General features: G+C 47.4%; 1 protein-coding gene and 1 long non-coding RNA gene across 3 annotated transcripts in view; both read right to left on the bottom strand.

Annotated features, from left to right (window-relative positions):
- The window catches only part of MPHOSPH8 (M-phase phosphoprotein 8), a 33,103-nt gene extending 26,469 nt beyond the window's left edge, over positions 1-6,634 (bottom strand). Inside the window, exons 1-2 of one of the 2 annotated variants that reach the window (XM_013980701.2) lie at positions 6,226-6,634; positions 822-977 (exon numbers count right to left, since the gene is read on the bottom strand). In XM_013980701.2, the coding sequence (XP_013836155.1) occupies positions 822-977; positions 6,226-6,444 (375 nt within the window). In that variant the 5' untranslated portion in view covers positions 6,445-6,634. The remainder of the gene's footprint in view (positions 1-821; positions 978-6,225) is intronic. The other variant, XM_005668563.3, reaches the window with a different exon arrangement.
- On the bottom strand, positions 9,872-20,939 carry LOC100738653. Its single transcript, XR_002336586.1, has 4 exons — positions 20,529-20,939; positions 18,999-19,098; positions 15,478-15,610; positions 9,872-11,596 (listed from the first exon to the last, which is right to left on the bottom strand). It is a non-coding gene; the product is annotated as an uncharacterized LOC100738653 (long non-coding RNA).

Below are 21,029 nucleotides of genomic sequence, written 5' to 3'. Positions count from 1 at the left end.
TGGTGTAGGTCACAGACGCGCCTTGGATCCCGGGTTGCTGTGGCTGTGGTGTCGGCCGGGGGCTACACCTCTGACTGGACCCAGAGCCTGGGAACCTCCATATGCTGCGGGTGTGGCCCTAAAAAGAAAAAAAGAAAAAAGAACAAAAGAATGGATGAATCCACAGAAGGGAACTTAACCGAAACCTGTGCTTCAGCTTTAACATCATCCCTCGTCAGACCTCACCACGTCCTTCTCCAAACGGCTGCTGAGAACTTCAGCTCACTGCTTCCCACCATCAGTAAGAGCTACCAGAAGGCAATGAGGCAGCTGAAAACTCAAGCGCAGATGATCAGACCTATGAATAATCTGAGGCAGATTAGCATCCACAGCTTTATAAAGTGATCTAAGAATTGTGTTAATTAGAAAAGCCAGATGGACAACAGCTTAATAATGCTGATTTTAAAAGAAAAGTATGCATTGCATCTGTAGTGGTAACATGAAAACAAAAAATTCCTCAGGTTCATAAAACCACGATGCTCTCTCACAACCTGGGCAGACACAGGTCTTTTTCTCCCCACTTTCATCTTACTCTTACCTGAAAGGAAAATATTAATGACCTGTCCCAACTGCCTGCCTGTCAACTGCCATCGGCTGCAGAGAGAAGAGTCTGGCAAAACCAATGAGAGCGCTCTGCGAGAACCAACTGGATCCACAAATCTGACGGGAGGAGAGCGGAGTCTCTCTCATTAGCTGTGAACTCCTTACTGCGCATTCTGTAAATCACTGGCATTTCTAAAGCTTATTGTGTGACGAAGACACGAGGAGATAAAATCCCATACCTGGATGTCTTTCTTGACGGGCTTGGCTTTGTTCTCTGCAACTTTCTTCCTGAATTCCAGAAGCACTTCTTTGCAGTCCTCCAGGTGAACCTCGGGCTCCCAGGTGTCATCGTCCGACGTGTATCCTTTCCATCGAACTTTGTACAGGATCTTACCCTGTTAGAGAAGTTAACAGCAGGCAAATAAAGCACGACGCTGATTACACTCCAGACACCCAGCGGCTGAGGATCCTTCACCCAAATGGAAATGGAGACTGAGACCAGGACAGAGAATGTTCGTCTCCTGAGATCATTTGTGAAGCCCTTAAAACAAATAATAAAAGTACATCCAATCCAAATCCAGCTGCACTTTCTCCCTCACAGGGCAGTCACTCATCACAGTGGAGCAAAAATGACCAATCAGGAATTCCCGTCACGGCGCAGCGGAAACGAATCTGACTAGGAACCATGAGGTTGCAGGTTCGATCCCTGGTCTCACTCAGTGGGTTAAGGATCCGGCGTTGTCATGGGCTGTGGTGTAGGTGGCAGACGTGGCTCGGATTCCGAGTTGCTGTGGCTCTGGTGTAGGCAGGTGGCCACATCTCCAATTCGACCCCTAGCCTGGGAACCTCCATATGCTGTGGGAGCAGCTCAAGAAAAGGCAAAAAGACAAAAAAAAAAAAAAAAAAAAGAGTCAATATGCAAAATATACAGTCACTGCAGCATCACTGGTCACTGCTGTGGCATGGGTTCAGTCCCTGGCTCAGGATCCACATGGCAAGGGCACAGCCAAAAAAAAAAAAAAAAAGAAAGAAAGAAAGAAAGAAAGAAAGAAAGAAAGAAAAGAAAAGAAAGGGGCAGAAGAACTAACAGACATACAGACCGCTGAAAAGTAGCTGAAAAGATGCTCAACATCACTAACCATCAGGGAAATGCAACTCAAACCACAATGAAATACCACCTCACACCTGTGAGAATGGCCATCCTTAGAAGAAAAGAAATACTGGGAGTTCCTGTTGTGGCTCAGGAACTAGGCCCAACTAGTATCCATGAGGATGAGAGTTCAATCCCTGGCCTCGATCAGTGGGTTAAAGGATCCAGCATTGCTGTGAGCTGTGCAGGTCACAGAGGCGGCTCAGATCTAGCGTTGCTGTCGCTGTGGTGTAGGCCAGCAGCTGCAGCTCCAGTTTGACCCCTAGCCTGGGAACTTTATATGCCATGAGTGCAGGCCTAAAAAGACCAAAAACAAACAAAAAACAAAACCAAAAGAAAAGAAATATCAAGTTTTTACGAAGATATGGAGAAAAGGGAACTCTTACATACTGGGATGAGAATGTAAATTAGTATGGCCACTACAAGACAGTAATGTGAGACCTTCAAAAAATTACAAACAAGGAGTTCCCACTGTTGTCTAGTGGGTTAAGGATCCAGCATTGCTGCAGCTGCAGCTGGGATTTGATCCCTGGCTGGGGAACTTCCCTATGCTATATGGACATAAACAAACAAAAATAACAGGAGGTCCCTTGGGGTGCAGGAGGTTACGGATTCAGTGTTGTCACTGCAATGTCACAGGTGAATGCTGTGGGGCAGCTTCTAACCTTGGCCCAGGAACTGCCACATGCAGTGGATGCAGCAATAATAAATAAATAAATAAATAAAATTAAAAACAGAACTACCAGAGTTTTCACTGCGGCACAGTGGGTTAAGAATCTGATTGCAGTGGCTCGGGTTGCTCTGAGGGTTCCATCCTGGCCTGAGAACAGAGGATTAAGGATCTAGCAGTGCCACAGCTGAGTTGTAGGTCACAGCTGTGGCTCGAATTCAGTCCCTGGCCTGGGAACTTCCATATGCCGTGGGTGCAGCCATAAAACAAACAAACAAATATATAAACAAAAACCAACAAAAAAAAACCCACTATATGATTCAGCAATCTCACTTCTGGTATTTATCAAAAAAAAAAAAAATGTAAACACTAACTCAAAAAGATACATGTACCGCCACGTTCACTGCAGCATAATTTACAATAGTCCAAAAACAGAAACAACCTAAATGTCCAACAAATGAAGAAAACGTAGTGTGTGTGTGTGTGTGCGCGTGTGCGCACACATACACACATATCTTACACATCTAATCATATCCATCACATATGTACACAATGGAATATTATTCAGTCATCAAAAATGAAACCTAGGAGTTCCCGTTGTGGCGCAGCAGGAACGAATCCGACTGGGAACCATGAGGTTGCGGGTTCGATCCCTGGCCTCATTCAGTGGGTTAAGGATCTGGTGTTGCTGTGAGCTGTGGGGTAGGTCAGCAGGTGTAGCTCCGATTCGACCCCTAACCTGGGAACCTCCACATGCCACAGGTGCGGCCCTAATAAGACAAAAAGACACAGACACAGACACACAGACACACAGACACACAGACACACACACACACACACACACACTCGGAGAAACCTAGCCATTTACAACAACATGGATGGGCCTCAAGGGCATTATGAACAGTGAAATAGGTCAAAGAAAAATAAAAACTATGTGATCGCACTTACACATGGACTATTAAAACAAAACACCCCAAGGAGCCCCCATTGTGGCTCAGCAGAAACGAATCTGAGTAGTAACCATGAAGACACAGGTTCAAGCCCTGGCCTCGTGCAGTGGGTTAAGAATCTGGTGTTGCTGTGGCTGTGGCGTACGCCAGTGGCTACGGTCCAGATTCGACCCCTAGCCTGGGAACTTCATAAACCATGGGTAGGGCCCTAAAAATTAAAAAAAAAAAAAAAAAAAAAAAAAAAGACGAAAAAGAAACAAAACCCCTGAAGCTCACCAGAGAACAGACTGGTGGTGCCTGAGGAAGGGGTGGGGGATGGAAACAAACGGGAGGAGGGTCGAAAGGTACAAACATCCAGGTACAACATCGCTGGGTGACGGGCCATCATCAACCTGGAGCACGGCGACCAGCGTGACTAACCCTGTACTGCGTGGACTGCGTATCCGAAAGTCGCCAGGAATGCAGATCTTGCAGTTCCCAGGTGGCTCAGCAGGTTAAGGATCTGGCATTGTCACTGCTACGGCTTGGGTTCCATCCCTGGCCCACAAACTTTTGCATGCTGTGGGCATAACCTTAAAAGGTCTCCTCACAGGAGTTCCCATCACGGCACATGGGAAAGGAATCTGACTAGGAACCACGAGATTGTGGGTTCGATCCCTGGCCTCGCTCAATGGGTTGGTTAAGAATCTAGCGTTGCCATGATCTGTGGTGTAGGCCATAGATGTGGCTCTGATCCTGTGTTGCCGTGGCTGTGGTGAAGGCCAGCAGCTATAGCTCTGATTTGACCCCTAGCCTAGGAACCTCCATATGCCACGGGTGTGGCCGTAAAAAGCCGCACTGTTCAATACCCAGTCTCACTGAGAAGCAAGAACAAACTTTTTTTTTTTGGTCTTTTTAGGGTCATACCTGCTGCATATGGCAGTTTCCAGGCCAGGCAGGGGTCGAATTGGAGCTGCAGCTGCCGGCCTACACTACAGCCACAGCAATGCCAGAACTGAGCCATGTCTGTGACTTGCACCACAGCTTATGGCAACGCCAGATCCTTAACCCACGGAGTGAGGCCAGGGATCGAACCTGCATCTTCATGGATTGTAGTCAGATCTGTTAACTTCTGAGCCACGACAGGAACTCTCAAGAACAAACTCTTGCGATCGTTTCCCACATGAACCGCAGGGCACAATTCTAGCTATACGCTTAACACCTGTGGATTTTAATCATACAACCACAAGGTGATAAACATTCCAAACTGAGTGCCAACCACTGCTCCCTCCCATTTTACCCTTCAGTGATCCCCACACTGCCTTCCAGTCATCCTGCCCTTTGCGGAGGGATCAAGCCTCAGCACCCAACAGGAGCAGAAGCTAAGAAATAATGCAAAGAGAACAATCTTGGTCTCATGACTTCCAAAAATAATCCCGGAAATCTTCATAATTTAAAAACAATAATTATGAGTGTCAGTTTAATGGTTCAGCTATATAACTGGGTGGGGAGACAGTTACTGTATCAACTGAAAATGCATGTACATTCTTTTCAGTAAAATAGTCTGCAAAAAGAAAACTGCTAATATATGACATTGTAAGAGCTTCTATGAAGGTGTAGTTAAAACTGAGGATGAACCAGGTTGAGACAGCATGGCTGCTTAATCAGCCTGCAGGAAGGGAGGCAGAAGAAAGGAAATCTCAGGCAACAGTGCTGCCTTCAAAAAGAGCAGTGTTTTTCCCCCTTTTAGGGCCACACCTTTGGCACATGGAAGTGCCCAGGCTATGGGCCGAAGTCGAGTTGCAGCTGCCTGCCTATCTTAGAGCCATAGCAATGCCAGATCCAAGCCACATCTGCAACCAACGCCGCAGCCTGCAGCAACACCACAGATGCTTACATTGTATATGGGAAAATTATACTTCAAGACGTCCCACTTTTTACTGTTTGTAACTAACAATAATATTGATGACACTTCATTTCAATTATTTATCCCCCACTGGACAGGATAGCTTTTTTTTTAATACTTAATGAATTTCATCACACTTACAGGTGTACAACAATCACCACAACCTAATTTTACAGCATGGACAGGGGAATTTTTAACGTCAGCAACTGAGTATGATACAACTAATCTCTGTATCCTCAGGACCTAACACAGCACCCAGCATGCAGTAGCTGAGACCAAAAAAGTCCGTGAATGGACAAAAAAAAAAAAAAAAAAAAAAAAAAACAAAACACACACACACAAAGTAGTGTACGCAAATGGGAAATAAAAGACAATAAAAAGAACACAACATATATAACGACCACCGTATAGGACCTTTGGTTATCTTACTCCTATTTACTAAAAGAGATTATTTGCCATCCTTATTATTGTCCGTCCTTGCACCCTCTTACTTTCCCTCAGCCTCCAGCCCACAATTCATTCGCCCACTTAACAATCTGATGTACACTAAGCAACTACTGCAGGCTAAGCATTAAAGTGATAAAACATCATTTTGTTATCACTTCAATAACAAAACTTAAAACGCATAGTCATGTACTAGAAGAGGCCTACAGTCTACAAGACAAACATATAAGAACGATAAATAAATCCTAAAACAAAAGTCTACACCCAGCGTCAGTGGGGCACCTCACTCTGTTGGGATCAGGGTCAAACGAGGCTTTCACGGGGGAAGAGAACAGGAGTTCCCCGGGAGAGGAACGAGGATGCTCAGGGCCTCTGGACCTGAGATGTGCCCTGTGGGGAGAAGGCGAGGACGAAGGCCCAAAAGCGGAGCACAGTCCCCACGTCCCCTGCGGCGAGAAACGTCCCCTGCGGCGAGAAACGCCCCCGCACCGCCTCCAGCGCCTCCGCCGCGCCGACCGCCGCGCGTGGGCCGCCCCGCACGTACCCCCTCCGTCTTCATGTCCAGGATCTTCTCCACCTCGAACACATCCTCGCCGTCCTCCTCACTGTCCCCCGCGGCCTCCGCTCCTTTCGCGGCCGCTTCCTTTTCTTCGCTCAACGCTCCGGCTCCCCCTCCTTCGACTGCAGGCGACTCTCCACTGCCGTCGGCTCCCGAACCGGCAACCGCAGCCGCGCTCGCCCCGTCCGCGTCCGCCTCCGCCATAACGGAGCTCTGCTAGCGGCGGGGAGAGGGACTGTGACACGCGCCCGCCCGCAGTCAGTCCCTCTGCCAGGCGGACGCGAAGGGCCCGACCGCGCCAATGGCGGGTTCCTGGCCCCGGAACGACGCGCGCGCACACCAACCACGTCAGGACGGGCGCGCCGGCGCCCCGCGCGGCCCACAGGAAGCGGGTGGGCGGGCCAAGGGGCCGCCGGGCGGAAGGAAGGGCCGGGTGTGGGGGCGGGGCTTGTCGGGAGAGTGGGCTGGGACAGCGGAGGGCGTGCGCTGTGGGAAGCCGCTCCCGGAGGGGAGGCTGCGGAGCGGCGCTGGGGGGCGGGGCTTGCAGGGCCGCTGGGGGCGGGGGCGGGGGCGGGGGCGGCAGAGCGCAGGGAGGCCTCCTGGGGGCGGGTTTCCGGCGGGCGCGCCCCACAGCCAGGCTTTCAGGGCGAGCACCGCCTGCGGCAGACAACGCTAGGCTCTTATCTGGATCGTCATCTGTGCGAATAGATTAGCGAGTGAATGATGCAAACACAGCTCCTAGTGCCGTTTCAGTTTAGGGAGTACTGTTTAAATAAATATTAAAAATATTTTAGTTGGGTTTTCTTTTATCCACTGGAAAAAAATAAGAGGATATGATGAAAGAAATTTGTCCAGGTTAGTAATGACTGACAAAAATAGTCCTCCCTGGAGTTCCCGTCGTGGCGCAGTGGTTAACGAATCCGACTAGGAACCATGAGGTTGCGGGTTCGGTCCCTGGCCTTGCTCAGTGGGTTAACGATCCGGCGTTGCCGTGAGCTGTGGTGTAGGTTGCAGATGCGGCTCGGATCCTGCGTTGCTGTGGCTCTGGCGTAGGCCGGTGGCTACAGCGCCGATTCGCTGGGAACCTCCATATGCCGCGGGAGCGGCCCAAGAAATAGCAACAACAACAACAACAACAAAAAGACAAAAAAAAAAATAGTCCTCCCTCAAAAAGAATCGTCACCCAAAGTTGCTAGGTCAAATATTTTTCTTTTTTGCTTTTTATGGCTGCACCTGCGGCCTATGGAGGTTCCCAGGCGAGGGGTCCAACTGGAGCTACAGCTGCTGGCGGACGCCAGAGCCACAGCAACACAGGATCCAACCTACACCACAGCTCATGGCAACGCAGGATCCCTAACCCGCTGAGGGAGGCCAGGGATCCAACCCGCAACCTCATGGTTCCTAGTTGGATTCGTTTCTGCTCCACCACAACGGGAACTCCCATTTTTCTCCCTTTTAATTACAGATAAGCAAATAAAGTCTTTATAGCAGCAAGCTTTTTATTTAATCTGTCCACAGAAAATGAATGCACAATGTGAGAGTTAAGTTTATTTGGGACAAAGTGAGGACTATAGGAAGAAAAAGCTTCTCGGCTCCAAAGACGGGGAGGAGGTTGTTCCACGTGATTTTGGTGGAGGGTACATAGGGTTCAGGAACACAATTTTGCAGAAGGTTGCTGCTCATGAGAGGGCAAATGTCCCTAGTGATGATTTCAGTGCTTTTCTAGATGTAAGATGCAAGAAGTTGGGCTTATAAAATTTTTGCCTGAAAATACCCATCTGAAGTCCTGTTTCAGTTTTTCCCAGAGCACAGAGCACCCCATTTCTGATCCCCCTACTGGGTGTGCTGAAGGCCAGGGACTGTGACGGCTAGTGACATAATTCCTTTTTTTTTTTTTTTTTGTCTTTTTTTAGGGCCTCACCCTTGGCACATGGAGGTTCCAGGCTAGGGGGTCGAATTGGTGGTACAGCTGCCGGACTGTGCCACAGCAACACAGGATCCGAGCTGCATCTGCGCCCTACATCACAGCTCATGGCATCACCGGATCCTTAACCCACTGAGCGAGGTCAGGGATCGAACCTGCATCCTCATGGATGCTAGTCAGATTTGTTTCCACGGAGCCACTAGTGACATAATTCTAATAGAACCAGATGGCGAGTGACATTTTTAGTTCGCAACTTAATTTACAAAATTAACTCCATCTCACTGAGGTTACTCTAAGCCTAATCTAGGAACCAGCAGATCACTTTGGAGAACATCGCCAGATCGTTTTTTTCTTTTGGCCACGCCCACAGCATGCGGAAGTGCAGGGGTCAGAGATCACCCCTTTGCTACAGCAGTGACCGAGCCATAGCAGTGACAACATCGGATCCTTCAACCGGGAGGCCACTGGGGCACTCCTACCAGATCGTTGCGCTGGCTCAATGATGTGCTTGCTTGCTTGCTACGTGTGTCCTGTGCACCATCCTATGGTAAGTACTGGGAACACACAGATGAACCCATCGTGGTCTGCCCTCCAGGGACTCTCAGCCTCTAAAGGGAGAAACAGCAATTCTAATAATTAGATATATTTTAAAGTAAGTTTTTTCAGAGAGTTCTCTCATAGCACAGCCAGTTAAGGATCTGGCTTCGTCTCTGCCGTGGCACGGGTTCCACCTCGGGCTCAGGGAACTTCCACATGCCTTGGGCGCGGCCACAAAAAAAAAAAGGGGTAGAACAACCAGATTTGAGAGCTCATGTTGACAAAAATGTTGATCCTTAATCTATTTAAGACTTTAGATGGAATGTCCACCTTACAGGAAATGTGGGGAAAGAGAAATGGGAGCAATCAGACATATCCAGAATACGGGACTTTCTGAGGACAACTGGCCAGCTTCTTCGCCAGCCAAAGAGGGAAGAAAGCTATCAAGTTTAAGGTTACAAGAGAATGGTGTGACTTACTTATGTCATGAAATGATTATCACAGTCAGTTTTAGTGAACATCCATCATCTCATATAGACACAAAATACAAGAAAAATATCTTGTGGGGAGTTCCCTTCATGGCTCAGCCATTAACAAACCCGACTAAGATCCATGAGGATGTGGGTTCGATCCCTGGCCTCGCTTAATGGGCTAAGGATCCAGTGTTGCCGTGAGCTGTGATGTAGGTCGCAGACTCAGCTTGGATCCCCAGTTGCTGTGGCTGTGGTGTAGGCTGGCAGCTATAGATCCGATTCACCCTCTAGCCTGGGAACCTCCATATGCCACGGGTGCAGCCCTAAAAACCAAAAAAAAAAAAAAAAAAAAAAAAAGGCAAAAAAAAAAAAAAAAAAGCAAAACATCTCGTGATGAGAACCCTTTGGATATGCTCTCTGAACTTTCATATATAACATACATCAGTGTGAAATATATTCACCATATTGTCCTTATATGCCTGGTACTGACTTATAACTGGAACTTTGTACCTTTTGACCATGTTCATCCAATCTCCGCCCCCCCACCCACCTCTGGGAACCACAAATATAATCTCTTATTCCAGGAGTTTGCTCTTGAAGTATAATTGGCCTACAACAGCTATATTAATTCCTGGTACACAACGCAGTAACTAAATATTTGGTACATTATGAAATAAATACCATGTAGTGATTTCAATTTTGATAAATATTGCAAAACTTGGTTTTATTGGTATACATTTTGAGTAACAAGGTCCAGAAGTATCTCATTTGCCTTCTGTAATTATGTCAAGCAAACAAGCAGCCAAGGCCAAGAGCAGACTGATTTTGAGACAGGCTGGGACCTGGGACCTGGACCCTTGAGGGCAGTGCTTGCACCTTGACAAACGTTTTCTCCAGCAACAAAATACAAAGAAACCGTGAGCGACGAAAAATAACTGTACATGCACAGTTAAGGCCAATTATGGAAAGATACAAAAAGACTAACTGCCACTTCTGAAGAACCAGGAGCAAAAGCAGTGTACAATGCAAGCCCCCTGCACACACTGGCACCAAAGGGGTGGGCAGACCCCCTAAGCGACCCCCTGACCAGAGCCCCGGACCCGCCTGACCCTCTCCTCATAGAAGGATCCAGCTGCGCTCTCGGCTAGCGAGGGAACAGGTACTGATTTCTCTCCCCCTGCTGCATCCAGAGCCCTGGTAAAGCCATTTCTTGTCTGGCTTCTTATCAATTTCTATTGATTAAGGAAGGCCAAGAACCCTGGTTGGTAACAATTTGGCCAGTAAAGATATAACAAGACTGTTTTAGATTTATGTATTTACTGGTTTACTTATTTTATTTTTTTGAGGGTCGCATCTGCAGCATATGGAAGTTCCCAGGCTAGAGGTCAAATCAGAGCTGTAACCGCTGGCCTATGCTACAGCCACAGCAACGACAGATCCAAGCCACATCTGCAAATCTGCAACCTACACAGCAGCTCACAGCAACACCAGACTCTTTAACCCACTGAGTGAGGCCAGGGATCGAACCCGAGTCCTCATGGAGTCGTAACTGCTGAGCCATAACGTGAGCTCCCTGGTGATGAGATTTTTAGATTCAAGACCAAAAGCAAGAGCCATGGAAGAATTGCTTGGGGCACCTGGTTGCTCTAAGCAATGAGAGGTGTCCGGGGATCTGCAGACAAGGGTCCACAGTAGGACGTGTGCTCAGCCAGGGCCAAAGCTGGACACCTGGAGCCCCGAAACAGGCTTGAAGCCAGGAATGTGGCCATGGACAAAGTCCTTAACTCCTCGCAGCTTGGTCCGTCTGGCTGGGCCAGCACTCTACCAGACCCCTGAGAGGGGAGAAGGAAATAAGCTTTCAAGACCATGCCAACACGTCTCTCTCATCACCTTAAAACATTCAAACCCAAAAACGTCTGTAATGGGAGTTCCTCGGTGGCCTGGCATCGTCACTGCTGTGGCACGGTTTTGATCCCTGGTCTAGGAACTTCTGGATGTTGCAGGTGCAGTAAAAAAAAAAAAAAAAAAAAAAAAAGATCCTGTAGTACTGGAATTTTTATTTGATAATTGCTTGTTCGTACATTAAAACAACAGACGGCTCCCATTCATTTTAAAGGGATTGCTATACTAAATAAAATCATAATTAGATTTCATTATAGATATCTGTTACTATCTGTGTACTGGATACATAGAAGCATGAAAAAAGTTTAAAATACTTGATGTGATTCAGCCTTGACTACACTGAAGAAGCCTGTAAAGCGGGGAGGTGGTGGGTAAGGGCTGGATGCCCAGCAGCTGTTTGGTGGCCGTGTCCCAGTCTTTGCCCAGCTCCAGCCGCTGGCAGATTGACGGGTACTGTCCTTCAGTTCTTCTTAGCCATTCACTTGCTTTCTTTATTTTCTCAAAATCCCAGGGAATACGCCTAGATTAAAAACATTTTTCCCATCAATTTCAGAATATAATTACATCTGAAATGTGGTACCAAATCCAGCACCGTATCAGACAAAATGTGTCAAAAATGAAGATCGTTAATAAAAGCCGTTCTCTCTGAGTGTTTTTCCTCTCTGACCTTTTATGAAAGTTCTTTCACTGGCTCGACATGGTGCTTTTAATGGATTCAATGCGTTTTGAGTACAGGGACCCCTCCCAGCCCAGCTCCCACTGCGCCCCTAGGACAACGCAAGCTTCTTCCGCCCTGTGTGTGCTTGTTGTTGTCACCTTTCCGGTCCTGGAGGAGTTACTTGTAAAGCACCTGAGAGTCACCCATGAGGCACCTGGAGACTCCCAGGCCAGGGACTGAATCCGAGCCTGAGCTGCAACCTACACCGCAGATGCAGCAACACCGGATCCTTGAGCAACTGCACCACGGTGCACAGTCTTAACTTCCTCTACTCTGATGGCGCTTCTGCGGCGCACAGAGAAAAATAAAAAGGAAGAGAGAATTTTCCAAACGCTCAGTCCCCACCCTGTGTTCCTTAGTCCAGGTCACCACTTGTTTGCTAATACGCTCTAGCAGATAAAGCAAATGAGGGAGTGGCTAACGAACATCACTGAAAAAAATCTCAGAATTCTTCTGAGTCTTCAATGGATTCGAATATTTGACATCATTTTACGGATGCAAACTTGAAGTTTTATGTTACCCACACGTACTAGTAGGTTTTGCCTAGTTTGTGCGCCAAAATTAAATACATGCCAGGTCACCCCACCAAGGGGGTGGGCAGCCTGCCGAGGCCACGCCTCAGCCCGACCCCAGAGCCACCCCTACCCCTGCTCCATGTAAGGAGCCGGCTCGGCCTCCAACCCAGGCCGAGCAAGAAGAACTGTTGCCTGTTTTTCGATGCCCGCTGCTGGAGCAGGAGCCCCGGGAAAGCCTTGCCTAGATTTTCTTGTCTGGCCTCTTACCAATTTCTGTTGATCACGGAGGCCAAGAACTCTGATCCATAACAAAACCATTTTGCTCTCACAAAAACAGTAACACAGTAAGAGCAGTGGGATGGAATATACTTCATTCCTTTTGAAAATCTTGATTTAACAGTTTGCGCTATTACAATTCCAAAGCAGCTTCAAGGAGTTCCCGTTGGGGTGCAGCGGAAACAAATCCGACCAGGAACCATGAGGTTGTGGGTTCGATCCCTGGCCTCGCTCAGTGGGTTAAGGATCCAGTGTTGCTGTGAGCTGTGGTGTAGGTCGCAGATGCTGTTTGGTTGATGTGGCTGTGGTGTAGGCCAGCAGCTGTAGCTCCGATTCAACCCCTAGCCTGGGAAACTCCATGTGCCGTGGGTGCCGCCCTAAAAAGACAAAAAAAAAAAAAAAAAAAAAAGTGAACGTATATACTGCACATAGTAAAATGCTCAGTTAGGTATTTTCTGAGTATGTATTTTGTGCTCGACGCTGTTGGGAGTAGAGAACTGAGTCAGTTTTGTGAGAGGCACTAACAGATCCACGGACTTAATTTCACCTGGAAATATGTCATCTCCAGGGGAAAAGAACGTTTTCCTAAACACAAAATTTAAGAATAGTTATGAATAACTTTAATAATGCAAAATAATCAGGTAATGTTTAAATTTCCCTAATTACATTTTTTTAATGCCATGGGTTTTGTTCAAATCAGGATCCAAACGAGGTCTACACGCTGCCTTGGTTCAAATGTCCTGTAATTTACAGGTTCTGCTTTTCCCCTCGTTTTTCTCTTGCCATTTATTTCCCCATATTCCAGACATTGCTAACTACATTCCTATGGTATAACTTACTTATTCATTTATTGTTTTTTTTTCTGCTTTTTTTCGGGCTGTCTACACCACAGCCACAGCAAGTCAGGATGCAAGCTTTGTCTGCGACCTATACCACAGCTCATGGCAACACCAGACCCTTAACCCATTGAGTGAGGCCAGGGATCGAACCCACAACCTCATGGATACTAGCTGGTTTGGTTACAGGGACTCCTCAGTGGTGTAACTGAACAAATTCAATTTCTATTCTCATTGCTGATCCTTAGTATGTAAAATATTTACGTAGTTTCGAAAGGCAAAACCATAAAGCAAGATGCATTAGGAGAAGCCAAACTTCCATTCTCGCCTCCTCCCTTCCCCATACATAATAATATTTTAGTAGTTTTATTCGTTTTCTCCTTATCTTGTCTTTTCAAAAACAGAGGCGAATTCACACGCATGCATGCACGTGCATGTGTACACGCACAGGCGGCCACCTGCATGGGGCGTGGGAGGGGTTTTGGCGGGTGAGGAGGGGATTCTTGTGGCGCCAGGGGGTCAGCCATGGGCTCGGGGCCAGGCTCCCCGAACGGGCTCTTTCCGCACTGCCACGGTTTAGCCTAAAACCTCAAGAGGCCCCAGAATTCTCAATGTGAACCCAGTTTTCCAGGTGGTTTATAAAGCTGTATTTGTCCGATGTGTCTGAACGATTTCGACGTATTTTATTCAACACTGCTCGTTGGATTGATTTATAACTTAAGAGCTCAGCTTTTTACTATTGAACCTATTACATAGAAGTTGAGTCGAAAGACCAAGCCCATGTCATCATCAGACTCCTCAGTCTTCTTGCTTTGCCTGCACTTTCTTCTCCTGAGCTGGGGCCGTGTCCCCTGCTGGCGAGCACCCCCCCCCCCCCCCCCCCCCCCGCCCCCAACTGCAGACAAGGCTCCCTGGAGCCTCCACAGAAAAGCCCGGCCAGAAGGCTCAACCTTTAAGTGTCCCGCCACACCCCCACCCTCCAAATGCACATCCAATGTCAACCATAGCCTTAAAAAGCTTTTTTCCTTTTTTAGTCACCCTGCAGCATATGCCACGGGTGCAGCCCTAAAAAGCAAAAAAAAAAAAAAAAAAAAAAAGTTAAATTTTTAAGGATAAACATTACATAATTTCAAAATGTTTATTATACATAAAAACTTACAAAATGAAAAATGATTCCCTATTTACTCCATTAATATTTTCCTTTAGCCTTATGCAGAATGCTTTAAAACCTAGAGCGCTATTTTTTTTTCTTGGCTGTGCTTGCAGCCTGCAGAAGTTCTCAGGCCAGGATGGAACCCACACCACAGCAGTGGTCTGGGCCACAGCAGCGACAACACTGGATTCTTAATTGCTGGGCCACCAAGGAACTCCCAGGGTGCTATTTCGGGGTACCAGAAGTAGTTTTCTGCCTCTCTCTCTGCCCCGTGTCTTGCTCATTATGGCAAGATTTCCACTGAGTTTGGGTGCTGACTGGGGCATCTAACAGAGACGTACTTGCCTGTAGCCTAGGCAATTTCTTTTCAGCTTAAGCTAATTTTGTGGGAAGGAGGGAAATAATTGTTAATTTAGAGATTACTCTTCCTTTAGAGATTACTCTTCCTTATACTAGATCCACAAACAATACAATAAAAACCTTGCTGACACATACTTGCTACAGCTTCTTTTCTTTCTTTCTTTCTTTCTTTCTTTTTTTTTTTTTTTTTGTTTTTTTGTTTTTTTAGGACCATACCCATGGCATATGGAAGTTTCCAGGCTAGGGGTCGAATCGGAGCTGTAGCTGCCAGCCTAACACCACAGCCACAGCAACGCAGGATCCGAGCCGCGTCTGCGACCTACACCACAGCTCATGGCAACGCCGGATCCTTAACCCACTAAGTGAGGCCAGGGATCAAACCTGCATGCTCATGGATGCTAGCCAGATATGTTAATCGCTGAGCCACGATGGGAACTCTGCTACAGCTTCTTTGGCTCATGATTGAAATGAACAGGCTAAGGGGGAAAAAAAAAAAAAAGGACAGAAAGGAAAGAAATGATTGAAAACGTGAGTTAAAGTCACCTGGAAACGGAAGCATCATCCAGTCTCATCAGTGACTTGAAGACGATTCCGTCCTGCTCCATCTGGGCGCGGAGGAGCTGCAGCACCAGGAACGTGGCCAGCAGGTCCAGAAGGCGCTCTCTCCCTCTTACGCCTACAAGCGAACGATTTCCTACGTCTGTTAGGAGCGCTACAACCCCAACTGTGCTGATTTATACAAGCTCTACGGAAGAATCAGACTGCTAAACCGCAACGCACGAGCAGATCAGGCATCGCTATACAACTTTTCAAGGTCTTTAATTAGCCTGCCTTTCTTTTTTCCCCAGCCACCCCTGCAGCCAGGCAACACCACTGTGGATCCTTCGCCCATGGTGAGGGCCGGGGATCAAACGGCCAACACCACGGAGACAAGCCCGATCATTAACCCACTGTGCCACAGCCGGAACGCCTGGCCTGCTTGTTCAATAAAAACGGAGGACACCGGAGCTCCTGTCACGTGATCCTGAGAGCGGTTAGGAAACCGAGTCACACGCAGAGTCCCTGCCGCCCCTGTGACCTTTGATGACCAAAGAGGAATGAAATATGCTGGAAGAAACTTGGATTCTAGGCTCCTGCCACAAATGGCTCAGAGGAACAAACCTAGACATACTAATGGATAGAAACTCATAGGGCTGATCAGACCGCTGCATCAAATTGCTCCTAGTGATTAGTAGCCTTGAAATAAATTTTCTAGCCCAAGATGGCACTGCTCCTGCCCTGGGTGTCCTGCCAGCAAAACAAACTTTAGGTGACTTTCGTGTCCCTATAAAATCTGTCTGAGGAGTTCCCGTCATGGCACAGTGGAAACAAATCCAACTAGGAACCATGAGGTTGTAGGTTCGATCCCTGGCCTCACTCAGTGGGTTAAGGATCTGGCGTTGCCGTGAGCAGTGGTGTAGATTGCAGACACGGCTCGGTTCTGGCGTTGCTGTGGCTGTAGCTGTGGCCGGCGGCTACAGCTCCAATTCGACCCCTAGCCTGGGAACCTCCATATGCTGCGGGTGTGGCCCTAAAAGGACAAAAGACAAAAAAAAAAAACCAGCAAAAAACCCAAACTGTCTGAGCAGAAACACAGGGTTCCTCCTTCCGCAAACACCAAAGGAGCTCAGGGCCGCGCACACACGAACTTCCCCCGTCCTCGGTCTTTCTAGGAAGGTCAGGTGGGCAACACTAGCGGCAAAACAGCAATTGCCCCGCTTCCTGCATGTGCGCCTTTCGGTAAAAGCGCGTGGCCCCGTCCCCTGCCTCAGCGTTCTCTGGGCTCCCAAGTGGAAACGCCTGCTTCAAGAAATGAGAAATAGGAGTTCCTGTGGTGGCTCAGTGGTAACAAACCCGACCAGAATCCATCAAGACATGGGTTTGATTCCTGGCCTCGCTCAGTGGGTTAAGGATCCCCAGCTGCCATGGCTGTGGTGTAGGCCGGTAGCCTTGAAATAAATTTTCTAGCCCAAGATGGATTTGACCCCTCGCCTGGAAAAGTAAAAAAGTTTGGAAAGTAAAAAGAGTGTGAAATAAAAAATTCTGGGATCAACTAAATTTAGATCTCATTGATTATTATTATTTTTTGCTTTTATGGCCACAGCAGGCTAGGGGTCAAATCACAGCTGCATCTGCGACCTACACCACAGCTCAGGGGAATGCCAGATCCTTGACCCAGTGAGTGAAGCCAGGGATCAAACCCGCCAGTGTTATTTATCAAAATCAAGATATTTTACTCTATTATGAAATGCCAAAATTGAAAATGAATGTTTACATCTACTGAACCCAGAAATTAACATATTTATTTTGTTTTATTTTATTTCATTTGCTTTTTAGGGTCCCACCCGAGGCATGTGGAGGTTCCCAGGCTAGGGGTCAAATCAGAGCTACACCTGTTGGCCTACGCCATAGCCACAGGAATACGGGATCCAAGCTGCATCTGCAACCTACACCACAGCTCATGGCAACCCTCGATCCTTCACCCACTGAGCGAGGCCAGGGATCGAACCTGCCACCTCATGGTTCCCAGTCGGATTCGTTAACCACGGTACCACGAACTCCTAAATGATCCTTTTTTCCTTCATGTTTTGTCCATTCTGTCAAGCCCAGTCAGTGGCCCTTCAACTAAAGATACTGTGTTTCCAGGTCTAGAATCTCCCTTTGGCTCCGGTAGTTTCCATCTCTTTGCGGAGATTCTCATATTTGTTCACCCATTTTGTTCTTCTTTTCTGGTAAATCCTTCACTATATTTATACTAACGCTTTTATTTATTTATTTACTTAGTCTTTTGTCTTTTTTTTTTTTTTAAGGGCTGCACCTGTGGCATATGGACGTTCCCAGGCTAGGGGTCTGATCAGAGCTACAGCTGCCAGCCTACACCTCAGCCACAGCGACGCAGGATCCTTAACCCACTGAGTGAGGCCAGGGATCGAACCCACAACCTCATGGTTCCTGGTCAGATTCGCGTTTCCACTACACCACGACCAGAACTCCCTATACCAACACTTTCAAAGTCCTTGCTTCTATTTCCAACTTCTCGGTTATCTGTAGGGCAGCATCTATAGATCATTTTCCCCTTGATTTTAGGTTGTATTTTCCTGCTTTGTATGTTATTAAATTTTCTTTCTATACTCAACATTGAAGGTGACACCTTGTAAAGATTCGGGATTATGTTATCTTATTCTAAAGATTGTTGAGTCTTGCTCTGATGGATCCTCTGAAGGCTTTGCTTTAGGTTCGTTAGGTAGAGCTGTTTTGTTTTTTCCCTTCATTCTGTGGTATAATCCTTGATCATGAGCTATGGTCCTTAGGATGCTCAGGGTTTCAATGAAAACCTGAGACATTTGTCAAGTCTCCCTAATTTGAGGTAATTAAAAAAAAAATTTGTTGTTGTTGCTGTTTGTTTTTTAGGGCTGTACCTGTGGCACATGGAGGTTCCCAGGCTAGGGGTCCAATTGGAGCTGTAGCTGCCAGCCTACACCACAGCCACAGCAACACGGGATCGGAGCCGCGTCTGCAACCTACACCACAGCTCACGGCAACACTGGATCCTTAACCCACGGAGCAAGGCCAGGGATTGAACCCACAACCTCATGGTTCCTAGTTGGATTTGCTAACCACTGAGCCACGATGGGAACTCCCTCGCCAGGGTGATTTTAAAGGCATATGGTGATGAAGGGGAGTCTCAGCATGGAAGGAGCCGGGGCCTCTACGTGTCCGGGCAGAGTGGAACCTCCCTGCTGACCTTACTTGATTCTGAGGTGGGCATGAAAGTCGTCTTTGTGTCAAGCTGTTGAGATTTCAGATTTTTTTACAGCAGTTATTGCTCCTTGTGCTAATAAATTTGTACAGATAATGCCCGAGGCAATGGTAAATATGTAACTAGAAACTAATCTCGTCCTTTGATGGTTAACAAATATAATTCCATTCATATGTCAGAAATATATTAGGACACTGGTTTACAAAAAAAACCTGTCATATTTAGGAGCCTGCCATTTAATAAGTTCAAAAAAATAGTGACTTACCTAGAGATCGAACGCCTTTTTGTTCAAGAAAGTTGGTTAAAACATCTGTATTAAGTTTTAATATAAATCCCAGTTCTGGTGTAAGTTTCCAGCAGCCATCCTATGAAATTAAAAAAAAATTAAGGTGCATTATTGAAATTTTATCACACAATTAGTTCTGTGATAATACGCTTTCAATTTTTTTCAATTCCGTTTATTAAGGCACTCATTACTGTAAAGGCAAAGTCTTCACGTACATACACAGTATTGTTCAGAATCTCATAAATGCGATGGAAAGTAAGTATCTGGCAGCGTTTATGAGAAGCCAGGAGAGACGCTCATGAGTAGAAAATTTTGAATAATAACATTACACATGGCAGCAACATGGTGGCAACTAGAGATGCTCAAGCTGCATGAGGTAAGTCGGAAAGAGAAAGACAAGTACCGTATGATACCACTTACAGGTGGAATCTAAGATGTGCCACAAATGAATGCATCTACGGAACGAAACAGACTCACACACACCGAGAACAGACTTGCAGCTGCCGAGGGGGAGGGAGGAGGGTGTGAGGTGGACGGGGAGTCTGGGGTTGGTAGATGCAAACTATTACATCTAGAAAGGAGAAGCAATGAGGTCCTGCTACACAACGCAGGGAACTATAGCCAATCATTGTGATAGAACATGATGAGAAGAAAACACGAGAAAAAGAACATATATATATATATATATATATATATATATGCACATACACACACACGCAACTGGGTCACGTTGCTGTACAGCAGAAATTGACAGAACACTCTAAATCAACTATGATAAAAATAAATTTTTTTCTTTTTGGGGCCGCACCCATGTGGAAGTTCCCGGAGTAGCGGCTGAATCAGAGTGGTAGCCGCCGGCCTACGCCACAGCCACAGTAACTCAGGATCCTTAACCCACTGAGTTAGGCCAGGGATCAAACCTGCATCCTTATGGATAGCAGTCGGCTTTGTTACCGCTGAGCCAGAATGGGAACTCCTCCTAATGGGAAATTGTGTGAACTGCAATCCATCTGCTCTAGAGCCTGGGAGGCTGAGGTCTTAGCCCAGGACCCACTCAAGGATGCTCACCTCCTCACGAGGAATACTGACAGCCACTTCCATGCCAGTCTGGCCCAGCAGTTAAAACGGTAGGTAAACACCAGTCATCGTCAAGAACACTGTTCAACTGAGCTTTTTTGTTTTTTTGCTTTTTAGGGCTGCACCTGCAGCATATGGAAGTTCCCAGACTAGGGGTTGAATGGGGGTTACTGCTGCCATGGGATCCTTAACCCAATGAGTGAGGCCAGGGATCGAACCCAAATCCTCATGGGTGCTAGTCAGCTTCATTTCTGCTGAGCCACAACAGAAGCTCCAACAGGCTCTTTTTGAATCGGGGTTTTCTCAGTGAAGGAAGCAGAGTCCCTATCTCACATGGGCTGGTCACCACCAGGTGGGTGAGCAGCCACTTGGGCCCAGTTTTCAACTCTGAAGTTAATGAAGCACAGACATGAGCAGAAGTGAAGCTAATACCTCAGTCTGTAGACTGAAGAGTTGACTCCAAGGCACAGCCTTCCTCCGGCTTTCTTTGCCTACTAAGCCAGCCTCCTCGTTTTGTGCCTGAAAGCCTGGGGTCAAGACACTTGTGTAACATTTTCCCATACTTTTAAAACAAAGGCTATGTGCCCGAAGTTTTGGTGTTTTGTCACTTGCTGTTGCAGAACTTCTCTGGAGTAAAAGGTTGCGTGGGCAGGAACCTAGCGCTGAAGTTCCAGCGGGAATATCTCGGGTTGAAGCAGGGCCCCTTCCACCGAGAGCAGGAGAGGATGGAGGTGCTGACAGTCGGTAATAGGCGCTCTCAGGTGCTGGAGTGGGAGGAAGAGAAGGGGAACCGAGAAGGAGAGGGAGAGGGGGAGGACCAGCCGGGGAACCGGGAAGGGGAGGGGGAGGAGGACCAGCCGGGCACCCGGGAAGGGGAGGGGGAGGAGGACCAGCCGGGCACCCGGGAAGGGGAGGGGGAGGAGGACCAGCCGG

This window comes from Sus scrofa, chromosome 11 (genome assembly GCF_000003025.6).
Source record: "Sus scrofa isolate TJ Tabasco breed Duroc chromosome 11, Sscrofa11.1, whole genome shotgun sequence".
NCBI classification, from domain to species: Eukaryota; Metazoa; Chordata; class Mammalia; order Artiodactyla; family Suidae; genus Sus; species Sus scrofa.
The sequence above is the reverse complement of the archived record's forward strand: the minus strand, read 5'-3'. Positions and strand labels throughout refer to the sequence as shown.